Below are 14,398 nucleotides of genomic sequence, written 5' to 3'. Positions count from 1 at the left end.
CATTTTGGTGCATTAACATTGTATTGATTTCAATGTGATTTCAGTAAGAACATAAGAAGCAGGCCCCTCGAGCCTGCTCTGTCATTTAATTAGATCAAGACAGATCTGATCATGGGCTCAGTCCCACTTCTCTGCCTGCTCCCCATAACCCTTCACCCCCTGATTGTTGAAAAATCTGTCCATCTCCACCTTAAATATATTCAATTACCCAGCCTCCACAGTTCTCCAGGGCAGAGAATTCCACAGATTTATGTCCATCTGATAGAAAAAATTCCTCCTCATCTCCATTCTAAATGGGCGACCCCTTATTCTTAAACTATGCCCACTAGTCCTAGATTCCCCCAGGAGTGGAGACATCCTCTCCGCATCTACCTTGTTGAGCTCCCTCAATATCTTATATGTTTCAATAAAATCACACCTCACTCTTCTAAACTCCAATGAGTATAGGCTCAACCTTTCTTCATAAGTCAACCCCTTCATCTCAGGAATCAACCCACTGAACCTTCTCTGAACTGCCTCCAATGCAAGTACAGGCGTAGTGCCTAAAATCGGGGCCCGGGCTTTTCCGGACTTTCGATTTGCTTTCTGACGTCACGAATCTGGAAACACCCGAGCCCAGTTTGGGTATTTCTAGATTTTGGAACGTCAGTGGTGGGGGGAGGGGATGTGGTCCCATCCAAGGAGCTGTTCGGGCAGTCCGGCCTCGCCGAGGAGGTCGTCAGGCAGGGCCCCGTCGACGAGGTGGTCGTCAGGTGGAGCCTTGTCGACGAGCTGTTCGCGTTTGGTGGGGCCGCTCTGAGGAGCTGTTAACGTCGGGCAAGCTGGCCCTGTTGAGGAGGTCGTTGGGCGGGCCGGTGAGGAGGTCCTGAGGTAAGGGCAGCGGCGGTGAGGCGAAGCTCGAGGTCGGGCAGCAGCGGGACCCCAGGGTCGGTGGTCCGGATTCCGGAACATCTTACGGATTCCGGACGACCCTGCCACCGATCATCCCGGATTCCGGAACTCTGGATTCTTGACGCTGCACCTTATACCCCTCCTTAAGTAAGGAGACCAAAACTGTATGCCGTACTCGTGGTGTGATCTCACCAATATCCTGTACAGTTGTAGCAGGACTTCCCTACTTTTCTACCCTATCCCCCTTGCAATAAAGGCCAACATTCCGTTTGTCTTCCTGATTACTTGCTGTACCTACATACTAACCTTTTGTGTTTCATGCACAAGGACCTTCAGGTCCCTCTGTACTGCAGCATTTTATAATCTCTCTCCATTTAAATAATAATTTGCTTTTTTATTTTTCCTGTCAAGTGGATAACTTTGTGGGGTGAGGTACTACTTAATATGTTATTTTGAGGTACCGAATTTCCAAAAATTACAGGGACATGATCTGTCTAATAATTAGTGAGTGCAGTTCAAAATTATGATTTAAAATGTCTTTCCTGTAACTGCATTTAAAAAAAAAAAAATTCTGTTGAAGCTGCTTATTTTTGTCAGAATTATAACTAACCAGCATTTTCCTTTGATGTTGGACAACTCTTATCACCTGAAGCCAATTAAAATTTGGAGCTGTTATCATCTTTTCCCTCTCTATGCTCCTCTCTGAAAAATGCATTATCCTTAAACTCCTGTGATCAATTCCATTGTACCTGGCATTTTCCTATAATAGCTATTTAAGCTGTTGCAAATATCACAATGACTGCTGTATAATTAATCAGAATGGCAATGAAAAACTAATATGTATTGAGGTGCATGAAATTAAGAGGGGCGTGGATAGGAAGAACCTTTTTTTCTTGGCGGAGGGGTTAACAACCAGGGGGCATAGATTTAAAGTAAATGGGGGGGAGATTTAGAGGAGATATGAGGGGATTGTTTTTCACCCAGAGGATAGTGGGGGCCTGGAACTCACTGCCTGAATGGGTGGTAGAGGCAGAAACCCTCACCACATTTTAAAAAAAAATACTTGGATGTGCACTTGAGGTGCCATAACCTACAGGGCTACGGACCAAGAGCTGGAAAGTGGGATTAGGCTGGATAGCTCTTGATCGACCGACCGTGGACACGATGGGCCACCTTCCGTGCTGTAAATTTCTATGATGTATGGGAATAACGTAAAGCAGATGTTTTCTCTGATTTTCTTACTCTAGAATCTTAAAGTAGTCATTTTTCTGGGTTCATAATCATTTGAAGATAAAAAATAATTAGCTGTTACATCAGAATTGCTGTGTAGATTCTGAAATAACAAGCTGTTGTGCAATTTACTTGTATTTCATTAGTTACCTTGAATGTGGAGTCGCAGACATTTCAATTATATATTTCAACTACATTGTCAACAACTATATCTACAGTTGTCAATCTTTATTCTGTTTAAAAAATAGAAATATCAGTTTATCCCTACAATAACCATACCTATTTCAAAGAGAATCAACTATTTAAGTTAATATAATTGAAATCATTTTGTAGCCTGTTTATCTAGAATAATTTCTCAAGTCGTTCTGACAAGTGGGTAAGTGAAATCAGACTAGTTAATGGAAAATAAGTTTCAAATATACTAACTGTCGCAAAAAATCATCAGGCTTTTTCACGGGATGTTTGAGGGTGAATTTCATGATCTGGAATAATGGTTACACAAAAAATAATTGGGGTTTGGGAACTAACTGCTAGAGTTCGAAGTGATGGTAATGCAATTTAATCTTTATAGTTTCAAGTTGGACGTGGAAAAATGAATGCTGTCGATCACATTTGTCAGCAAGAATTCACAGTTGTGCTTTCTTACACCGATTTGTTTTACCTTTTAGGATTGGATGTATCCAATGAGACGAGCAATGCAGGTATTCTTAAATGTTATAATTTGTCTATTTGCAGGAGAGGAGCCTCTCTTTTATTGTGCATTTATTTTCCTCTATCAGCTTCATTATTTAGCAAAAAGGAAAGGAAACAAAGGTATTTTTTATGTACAGCAGGTGTGGGGCAATCTCTCGTCACTAACACAGCCGTGTATGCTGCTGCTGGACTTGCAAAAAGGATAATGTTCAGTATTTACCCCCATTTCGATGATCCATTTGTAAGTGGAGGTGGAAAAACATTCAAGAGATGAAGTAATCTGTATGAATATAGAATGCAAGATAAATGCATAGATGTCACCTGACAACATGATCGTTTAAAGCTATATTTATATTTTACATATATGTTATATATTTGTAGTAAATAACTTTGGTATATTGTAGATCTAATTAAAGTGAATTATAATGGAATTTTTTCCTGTATCTCTTTATCCCCTTTCTATTTAAATAGATTAGCTGCCTGACTCTTTCTGCATCTCTCTCCCCAAGAGGGCCACACTTGCACACAGCATCTATCTGATCACTCTCCCACCTCCCTGAGCAGAGGCATTGCTAAAATAAAGTTTATGCATTTGTTAATTGGCGATGGATTACTTCATGTGCATGCACTGTTGCTCTTTCGCCTCTCCTCTTCACTTTCTGCTGCCTTTATTTCATTTCTTTTAACTTTTCGCCCCTCCTTTTTAATGCTTCCGTTTTACCTCTGCTTCAGCAACACTTTTTACTGTAGCTATCACACTTTGCATGGAGAAAGACTGGTGGAGGCAGCGACAGGGGCAGGCCCACCAAAAAACCCACAAAAACTGGGAGCATTTAGGCCACTAAAATGTAGAGAGACCAGAATGGTGTGGCCACATTTGGCTCGTGTAGAGCATAAACACCACCATAGACCAGTTGGGGCGAATGGCCTGTTTCTGTGCTGTTGTATACTTGATGTAACACTGCTCTTGTTGGGGAGTGCTCCTGGGAATTGTAGTCCTGACTGTCAGGGTTGGAATGCAGATAAGCACACAGACTTCTGCACAAAATTGGGGGTGGGCAGGGAGGAGAGAAGACTGTGCAGTCACATAAGTTATTATGTATTGTGTGTCAATTTTTTTATTTAGGGGTTTATAATGGGATAGTTGGAAAACTTGTGTCTATATGTGTCAGAAGTTTTCCTGCTTGAATGTGATTGGGTAGACCGAAGAATATTTTTTGGTACATTATGATTGTGCAGAATATTTTTGTAGTGGAATGCAATTGAGGTGAAAAGTTTTATCTAATATGGATAATAAAAAAACTAGAAAGGAGCAAAATGCAGACTTTAAACACATCATCTTCAATGAGCAAGAAAGAAATTGACAAGGCATTTAACAGTCATAACAGACAGCCGACACACCATTAAATTTTAAAAACATTTCAAATGCCGATCAAAAAGAAATCCTTAAAATTAAAAATAAAAGCTAGTTTTTCTAAACTAAACTTTTCAGAACTCACTGTTAGCAGTTAAATGACTTCATTCTGGAATATATTTACTAATATGCTACATTAATAAGCTGGCATGTGCTTTATTTTGATTTCATTTACTGTGCTAATTATAAATTTATTTCATAGGAGATACTGCCTGGCTTGTACTTGGGCCCATATTCTGCTGCTATGAAAAGTAAGGTATGAACTTCAAGAAATAAAAGAACAATACTACTCTCAGTGAAAGGGAATAAAAGCTATTTTTGTGTTTTTAAAAATTGTAATATTTTACTGAGCACTTTCGGGGAGCTTAAGGCATTTCCTTAACACCTGTGATTTGGTCGAGGTGGAATGTCAGAACGTGCATAGTTGGCTTAATGACATTAATAATGGAAATCTTTGTTTTTAAACCATGGTGTCTTTACCCATATTACAATATCATGGGCCGCTACAGAATTACAAGATTTTACAAAATACAGTTCACTTAGAGATCTGTGGAAACCAAAACAAACTGGAATACTGTGACCTTACAAAATACAAGTACTGATAACTGAGCATTTTTGTAAGAGTAGAAGGGTGAGCTTAAGGATAATGAAATTTATTTGTACAAATTGTTTAATGTGTCTGGAGTGAGAGGGGAAGAAAGTCTTGTTGCCGCTCATGTCTTCATTAAATATATATTATTTAGAGTGCACGATTAGGAATTGTCCTGAGATGTAGTTCTCTACCAGTTTCCTATGTGTGGCCTGAATGTTTATTCCTGTTATAAATTAAATCACCATTGCTAAAGGTACTTCCAAGAAATGTGGCATCCTTTCGTGTCCAACTCCATAAAGGTGGTCTGTCCCAGATTTGAATGCTGCTCATGTAAAGTAAGGCTGATTTAACACATGCCCTACTCTGCTGGATAAGCTACATCTCTAACAGGAAACATTGAGTGTTGAATGATGATTTGAGTCTAGTACTTACCTTTTACCTTTTTGTACCGTGGTAGCAGCTCCGTTGAGGTCAATGATCATTCCACAAATGACTAAACCTAAAAAAAACGACATAGCAGCCATGACGGTTCCCTGTGTACTAAACCTGGGTCCTGGTCTCCCACTCAAAAAAAAAAGAGGCACACTAATTCAGTCCCAGTGGAATACACCCAACATCAGGAACGGTAGCATAGTGGTTATCTTGATGGACTAGTAATCCTGGACTAATGATCGGGAGACTTGAGTTTAAATCCCACCACGGCAGCTGGGGAATTTAAATTCAGTTACTTAAATAAATTTGGAATAAAAGCTAATATCAGTAATGGTGACCATGAAACTATTGGATTATCATAAAAAACCATCTGGTTCACTAATGTCCATTAGGGAAGGAAATCTGCCGTCTTTACCTGGTCTGGCCGATATGTGATTCCAGTCAGCAATGTGGTTGACTCATAACTGCCCTCTGAAATGGCCTGGCAAGACACTCAATTGTAACAAACCGCTACAAGAAACAATAATAAGAATAAAATCAGACAGACCACCCGGCATCGATCGAGGCACCAGCTTCGGACACGACAACGGCACACCCAGCCCAATCGACCCTGCAAAGTCCTTCTCACTAACATCTGGGGACTTGTCCCAAAATTGGGAGAGCTGTCCCACAGACGAGTCAAGCAACAGCCTGACATGGTCATACTCACAGTATCATACCTTTCAGCCAATGTCCCAGACACCAGAGGTGGCGGCACAGTGGTATACAGTCGGAAGGGAAGTGGCTTTGGGAGTCCTCAACATTGACTCCAAACTTCAAGCCTTATGTCTTCAGGTCAAGCATGGGCAAGGAAACCCCCTGCTGATTACCACCTAGCGCCCTCCCTCAGCTGATGAATCAGTACTCCTCCATATTGAACAGTACTTGGAAGATGCACTGAGGCAGCAAGGGCACAGAAAGTACTCTGGGTGGGGGACTTCAATGTCCATCACCAAGAGTGGCTCAGTAACACCATTACTGACCAAGCTGGTTGAGTCCTAAAGGACATAACTTGCAAACTGGGCCTGCGGCAGGTGGTGAGAGAAGCAACACGAGGTAAAAACCTACTTGACCTCGTCCTCGCCAATCTACCTGGTGCAGATGCAACTGTCCCTGAAGCATTGGTAGCACCGACCACCATACAGTCCTTGTGGAGACGAAATCCCATCTTCACACAGCGGTGCTAAATGGGATAGATTCAGAACAGATCAAGCAACTCAAAACTGGGCATCCATGAAGCGCTGTCGGCCATCGGCAGCAGCAGAATTGTATTCCACCACAATCTGTAACCTCATGGCCTGGCATATTCCTCACTCTACCATTATCATCAAGCAGGGGACCAATCCTGGTTCAAATGAGGAGTGCAGAATAGCATGCCAGGAGCAGCACCAGGCGTATCTAAAAATGAGGTGCCAACCTGGGGAAGCTGCAATACAAGACGATATGCATGCTAAGCAGCGAAAGCAGTGTGCTATAAACTAAGCTACGTGATCCCACAACCAACAGATCAGATCAAAGCTCTGCAGTCCTGCCACATCAAGTAGTGAATGGTGGTGGACAATTAAACAACTAACCGGAAGAGGAGGCTCTATGAATATCCCCCTTCTCAATGATGGTGGAGCCCAACACGTGGGTGCACAAGACAAGACTGAAGCATTTGCAACCACCTTCAGCCAGAAGTGCCGAGTGGATGATCCATCTCCTCCTCCACCTGTGGTCCCCACCATCACAGAAACCAATCTTCAGCCAATTTGATTCACTCCATGTGATAACAAGAAACAGCTGAGTGCACTGGATACCGCAAAGGCTATGGCCCAGACAACATCCCAGCTATCGTGCTGAAAACTTGTGCTCCAGAACTAGTCGCATCTCTAGCCAAGCTATTCCAGTACAGCTACAACACTGGCATCTGAAGGCATTGTGTCTTAATGCAAGGAGTATCCGTAATAAGGTGGATGAATTAACTGTGCAAATAGATGTTAACAGATATGATGTGATTGGGATTACAGAGACGTGGCTCCAGGATGATCAGGGCTGGGAACTCCACATCCAAGGGTATTCAACATTCAGGAAGGATAGAATAAAAGGAAAAGGAGGTGGGGTAGCATTGCTGGTTAAAGAGGAGATTAATGCAATAGTTAGGAAGGACATTAGCTTGGATGATGTGGAATCTATATGGGGTAGAGCTGCAGAACATGAAGGGGCAAAAAACGTTAGTGGGAATTGTGTACAGACCTCCAAACAGTAGTAGTGATGTTGGGGAGGGCATCAAACAGGAAATTAGGGATGCATGCAATAAAGTTGCAGCAGTTATCATGGGTGACTTTAATATGCATATAGATTGAGCTAACGAAACTGGAAGCAATACGGTGGAGGAGGATTTCCTGGAGTGCATAAGGGATGGTTTTCTAGACCAATATGTCGAGGAGCCAACTAGGGGGGAGGCCATCTTAGACTGGGTGTTGTGTAATGAGAGAGGATTAATTAGCAATCTTGTGCGAGGCCCCTTGGGGAAGAGTGACCATAATATGGTGGAATTCGACATTAGGATGGAGAATGAAACAGTTAATTCAGAGACCGTGGTCCAGAACTTAAAGAAGGGTAATTTTGAAGGTATGAGGTGTGAATTGGCTAGGATAGATTGGCGAATGATACTTAAGGGGTTGACTGTGGATGGGCAATGGCAGACATTTAGAGACCGCATGGATGAACTACAACAATTGTACATCCCTGTCTGGTGTAAAAAAAATAAAAAAGGGAAGGTGGCTCAACCGTGCCCATCAAGGGAAATCAGGGATAGTATTAAAGCCAAGGAAGTGGCATACAAATTGGCCAGTGATAGTACCGAACCCGGGGACTGGGAGAAATTTAGAACTCCGCAGAGGAGGACAAAAGGTTTGATTAGGGCAGGGAAAATAGAGTACGAGAGGAAGCTTGCAGGGAACATTAAGACGAACTGCAAAAGCTTCTATAGATATGTAAAGAGAAAAAGGTTAGTAAAGACAAACGTAGGTCCCCTGCAGTCAGAATCAGGGGAAGTCATAACTGGGAACAAAGAAATGGCGGACCAATTGAACAAGTACTTTGGTTCGGTATTCACTAAGGAGGACACAAACAACCTTTTGGATATAAAAGGGGTCAGAGGGTCTAGTAAGGAGGAGGAACTGAGGGAAATCCTTATTGGTCGGGAAATTGTGTTGGGGAAATTGATGGAATTGAAGGCCGATAAATCCCCAGGGCCTGATGGTCTGCATCCCAGAGTACTTGAGGAGGTGGCCTTGGAAATAGTGGATGCATTGACAGTCATTTTCCAACATTCCATAGTCTCTGGATCAGTTCCTATGGAGTGGAGGGTAGCCAATGTAACCCCACTTTTTAAAAAAGGAGGGAGAGAGAAAACGGAATTATAGACCAGTCAGCCTGACATCGGTAGTGGGTAAAATGATGGAATCAATTATTAAGGATGTCATAGCAGCACATTTGGAAAGAGGTGACATGATAGGTCCAAGTCAGCATGGATTTGTGAAAGGGAAATCATGCTTGACAAATCTTCTGGAATTTTTTGAGGATGTTCCCAGTAGAGTGGACAAGGGAGAACCAGTTGATGTGGTGTATTTGGACTTTCAGAAGGCTTTCGACAAGGTCCCACACAAGAGATTAATGTGCAAAGTTAAAGCACATGGGATTGGGGTAGTGTGCCGACGTGGATTGAGAACTGGTTGGCAGACAGGAAGCAAAGAGTAGGAGTAAATGGGGACTTTTCAGAATGGCAGGCAGTGACTAGTGGGGTACTGCAAGGTTCTGTGCTGGGGCCCCTGTTTACATTGTACATTAATGATTTAGACGAGGGGATTAAATGTAGTATCTCCAAATTATCGGATGACACTAAGTTGGGTGGCAGTGTGAGCTGCGAGGAGGATGCTATGAGGCTGCAGAGTGACTTGGATAGGTTAGGTGAGTGGGCAAATGCATGGCAGATGAAGTATAATGTGGATAAATGTGAGGTTATCCACTTTGGTGGTAAAAACAGAGAGACAGACTATTATCTGAATGGTGACAGATTAGGAAAAGGGGAGGTGCAGCGAGACCTGGGTGTCATGGTACATCAGTCATTGAAGGTTGGCATGCAGGTAAAGCAGACGGTTAAGAAAGCAAATGGCATGTTGGCCTTCATAGCGAGGGGATTTGAGTACAGGGGCAGGGAGGTGTTACTACAGTTGTACAGGGCCTTGGTGAGGCCACACCTGGAGTATTGTGTACAGTTTTGGTCGTCTAACTTGAGGAAGGACATTCTTGCTATTGAGGGAGTGCAGCGACTGATTCCCGGGATGGCGGGCCTGACATATCAAGACAGACTGGATCAACTGGGCTTGTATTCACTGGCGTTCAGAAGAATGAGAGGGGATCTCATAGAAACCTTTAAAATTCTGACGGGTTTAGACAGGTTAGATGCAGGATGAATGTTCCCAATGTTGGGGAAGTCCAGAACCAGGGGTCACAGTCTAAGGATAAGGGGTAAGCCATTTAGGACCGAGATGAGGAGAAACTTCTTCACCCAGAGAGTGGTGAACCTGTGGAATTCTCTACCACAGAAAGTTGTTGAGGCCAATTCACTAAATATATTCAAAAAGGAGTTAGATGTAGTCCTTACTACTGGGGTGATCAAGGGGAATGGTGAGAAAGCAGGAATGGGGTACTGAAGTTGCATGTTCAGCCATGAACTCATTGAATGGCGGTGCAGGCTCGAAGGGCCGAATGGCCTACTCCTTCACCTATTTTTTATGTTTCTATGTTTCTATCTACCTGACAATGTGAAAAACTGCCCAGGTATGTCCTGTCCACAAAAAGCAGGACAAATCCAATCCAGCCAATTACCGTCCCTTGTGTCTACTCTCAGTCAATCAACAAAGTAATGGAAGGTGTTGTCTCAAAGCCCTAGTAAAATTGAAGTCCATGGGAATCAGGGCGGTGGGGGGGGTGCTCTCCATTGGCTGCAGTCAATCATCTTAGCTCCAGGACATTGCTGCAGGAGTTCCTCAGGGCTATGTCCTAGGCCCAACCATCTTCAGCTGCTTCATCAATGAGGTTCCCTCCATCATGAGATCAGAAGTGGGGATGCTTGCTCAGTGTTCAGTTTCAATAGCAACACCTCAGAAAATGAAGCTGTTCATGCCTGCATGCAGCAAGACTTGGACGACATTGAGGCTGGGGTGGTCCCAGCTGATTGGAAAATCGCAAATGTAGTCCCTATTTAAAAAAGGAGGCAGACAAAAAGCAGGAAACTATAGACCAGTTAGCCTAACATCTGTCGTTGGGAAAATGCTGGAGTCCATTATTAAGGAAGCAGTAGCGGGACACTTGGAAAAGCATGGTTCAATCAAGCAGAGTCAGCAAGGTTTTATGAAAGGGAAATCATGTTTGATAAATTTGCTGGTGTTCTTTGAGGATGTAACGAGCAGGGTGGGTAAGGGGGAACCAGTGGATGTGGTGTATTTGGATTTCCAGAAGGCATTTGATAAGGTGCCATGTAAAAGGTTACTGCACAAGATAAAAGCTCATGGGGTTAAGGGTAATATATTAGCATGGATAGAGGATTGGCTAACTAACAGAAAACAGTGAGTCAGGATAAATACTGTGAATAGTTGAGGCCTCAACACAGATCCCTATGGACACCACTAGTCACATTCTGCCAATTTGAGTACCTACCCATTATCCCTACTCTCTGTCTCCTGCTGCTCAGTCAATTTCCTAACCAGATCAATAATCTGCCATAAATTCCATGGGATTAACAGTCTCTTGTATGGATGGGACTTTATCAAAGGCCTTCTGGAAGTCCATAGGGAGCAATGTGCAGCGGTATACTACTGCAGGGAACAGCGCGTGCTGCTGCAGGAGGGTGACGGCTGTGAAGAGGGCGACTGGATTTGACATCGCCCAAATCCAGGACGTTGACTTGGAGTGTGGGTAGGTACAGCAGGAGCGACTAGGTCGGGGCGAAGGAGCGGCGAGAGTTCGTAGAGGGACGTGATCGGGGCCTCAGGAGAGGCGTGAGTTTGGGGCCCAGAAGAGGCGTGGGCCCAGGGGCAGCATGGGCCAGCCACACTGCGATATGTGTGCGTACTAGGTCTGTGCAGCAGAGCTGGTCTCCAGTCGTCTTGGTTAATCCTTGCCACTGGACCAAGACCTAGCTCTGTCAAACCCGTGTGGTGGCTGGTGTGCAATGACCACCACATGTTAAAAAAATCCACGCACACGCATGTATCTTCCACCCTTCAATATGTAGTTTGGGACCTGGAATTGGGTCCTTCATTGAAACACCTGTGAATTCATCCCTTTTTGGTATGGAAGCAAGTCATCCTCGTTTCGAGGGACCGCCTATGATGATGATAAGTGGCCAGTAACATTCGCGCCACACAAGTACCAGGCAATGACTATCTCCAACAAGCGAGAGTCTAACCACCTCCCCATGACTTTCAGCGGCATTACCATCGCCGATTTCCCCCACCATCAACATCCGGGGGTGTCACCATTGACCAGAAACTTAACTGGACCAGTCACACAAATACTGTGGCAACAAGAGCAGGTCAGAGGGTGGGCATTCAATGACGAGTGTCTTGCCTCCTGACTCCCCAAAGCCTTTGTACCATCTACAAGGCACAAGTCAGGAATGTGATGGAATACTCGCCACTTGCCTGGATGAGTGCAGCTCCCAATACACTTAACAAGCTCGACACCATCCAGGACAAAGCTGCTCGCTAGATTGAGACCCCCCTCTACATTCACTCTACAGCAACAAAAACAACTTGTATTTATATAGCGCCTGTAACATAATGAAACGTCCTAAGGCACGTCACAGGAGCATTATGCAAATAAAAATTTGACACTGAGCCACATAAGTAAAAATTAGCGCAGGCTTGGTCAAAGAGGTTTGTTTTAAGGAGCATTTTGAAAGAGGAAAGAGAGGTTTAGGCAGGGAGTTCCAGAGTTTGGGGCCTAGGCAACAGAAGGCAGGGCCACCAATGGTTGAGCAATTATCAGAAATGCTCAGGAGGGCAGAATTAGAGGAGTGCAGATATCTCCGGCGGTGGTGGGGGTGTTGTTGTGGGGCTGGAGGAGATTACAGAGCTAGGGAGTGGTGAGGCCATGGATGGATGAAAATAAGGGTGAGCATTTTGAAATCGAGGCGTTGCTTAACCGGAAGCCATTGTAGGTCAGCGAGCACATGGGTGATGGGTGAGTGGGACATATTGTGAGTTAGGACACGGGCAGCCAAGTTTTGAATTACCTCTTGTTTAAGTAGGGTGGAATCTGGGAGGCCAGCCTGGAGTGTGTTGGAATAGTCAAGTCTAGAGGTTACAAAGGCATGGATGAGGGCTTTAGCAGCTGATGAGCTGAGGCAAGGGCAGAGACGGGCGATGTTGTGGAGGTTGAAATAGGTGGTCTTAGTTATGCTGAGGATATGTGGTCAAAAGCTCATTCCAGAGTCATTTATGACACCAAGGTTGCGAACGGTCTGGTTCAGCCTGAGACAGGAGTTGGGGAGGGGGGATGGGGTCAGTGGCTAGGGAATGGAGTTTGTGACGGGGGCCGAAAACAATGACTTTGGTCTTCCCAATATTTAAATGGAGAACATTTCTGCTCATCCAGAACTGGATGTCAGACAAGCAGTCTGGCAATTTAAAGACCATGGAGGGGTCGAGAGAAGTGGTATTGAGGTAGAGCTGGGTGTCATCAGCATACACATGGAAACTGACGCTGTGTTTCCAGATGATGTCGCTAAGGGGCCACATGTAAATGAGAAACCACTAGCGCACCTTGGCTGCAGTGTGTACCATCTACAAGATGCACTGTAGCAACTTGCCAAGGCTTCTTCGACAACCTTCCAAACACGCAACCTCTACCACCTAGAAGGACGAGGGCGCATGGGAACACCATCATCGCCTACAAGTTACACACCATCCTGACTTGGAAATATAGTGCTGTTCCTTCATCGTCACTGGGTCAAAATCTTGGAACTCTCTCCCTAACAGCACGGTGGGAGTACCTTCACCAGAAGGACTGCAGTGGTTCAAGCAGGAGGCTCAGCACCATCTTCTTAAGGGCAATTCGGGATGGGCAATAAATGCTGGCCTCGGCAGTGACGCCCACATTTCGGAAGGAATAAAAAAAAAAACAGGGCTCAGCACAGGCACAGTAAAATCCTGACTCACTCAATCTTAAGCAATGTCATAGGAGGTGCACAAGTACTGTACAGGCACCAGTGTTGTTCATTGAAGTTAGTTATACTGAAACAAATTGATGTGTGACTTGAGCTCATCTAAAACTCTGCTGCCCGCATCTTAACACGTACAATGTCCCGTTCAATCATCACCCCTGTGCTTGCTGACCTACATTGGCTCCTGGTCCTAGTTTTCAAAACCCTCAATTCCCTCGCCCCTCCCTAGCTCTTTAACCTCCTCCAGCCCTACAAACTTCTGAGATCTCTGCACTGGTCCAATTCTGGTCTCTTGCGTATCCCCACCGTTAATCGTTCTATCATTGGTGGCCGTGCCTTCAGCTGCTAAGGCCCTAAGCTCTGGAATTCCCTCCCTAAACCTCTTTTCCCCCACCCTCCCCCTTTTTAAGGTGTTACTTAAAACCTACCTCTTTGACCAAGCCTGTACTAATATCTCCTTATGTGGCACGGTGTCACATTTTTTTTGATGATCGCTGCTGTGAAGCGCCATGGGATGTTTTACTACATTAAAGGCACTCTATAAATGCAAGTTATTTGTGTGATTGCTTTGTCAATGTAGTGCTTGTAGCAAGGTTTACTAAACCTTCGTACCTGAGCTGCTGACTAAAATGGATTCTTCAGTCTTTAGAGGAATCTGGTCATTTAGGTATGAGCTTTTGAAGCTAGTTAATCAGTTTGCTTGCTTGGCCTTGCAAACGTCATTTGGAAAATGAATTAGGAAACGATCCACTTCCTTGCTTTAAGACAGCTGTATTTGACTGAAAATTGTTTTAAAAGTATAGCAAGAGAAATCTGCCATGAATACAATTTGAGAACAAGTAACCATGTACCAGACTGCTCATCTGATTGGCAAGCTGTTATCAAAGTTATA

The 14,398-nt window shown here is 44.2% G+C and overlaps 1 protein-coding gene across 3 annotated transcripts in view; it reads left to right on the top strand.

Moving 5' to 3' along the window:
• Positions 1-14,398, top strand: part of styx (serine/threonine/tyrosine interacting protein) — a 41,421-nt gene that overhangs the window by 2,947 nt on the left and 24,076 nt on the right. For all 3 annotated transcript variants that reach the window (XM_070879204.1, XM_070879205.1, XM_070879206.1), the window contains exons 2-3: positions 2,790-2,822; positions 4,431-4,484. In XM_070879204.1, the coding sequence (XP_070735305.1) occupies positions 2,790-2,822; positions 4,431-4,484 (87 nt within the window). The remainder of the gene's footprint in view (positions 1-2,789; positions 2,823-4,430; positions 4,485-14,398) is intronic.

This window comes from Pristiophorus japonicus, chromosome 4 (assembly GCF_044704955.1).
Source record: "Pristiophorus japonicus isolate sPriJap1 chromosome 4, sPriJap1.hap1, whole genome shotgun sequence".
NCBI classification, from domain to species: Eukaryota; Metazoa; Chordata; class Chondrichthyes; family Pristiophoridae; genus Pristiophorus; species Pristiophorus japonicus.
This window is presented reverse-complemented; position numbering and strand designations above follow the sequence as displayed.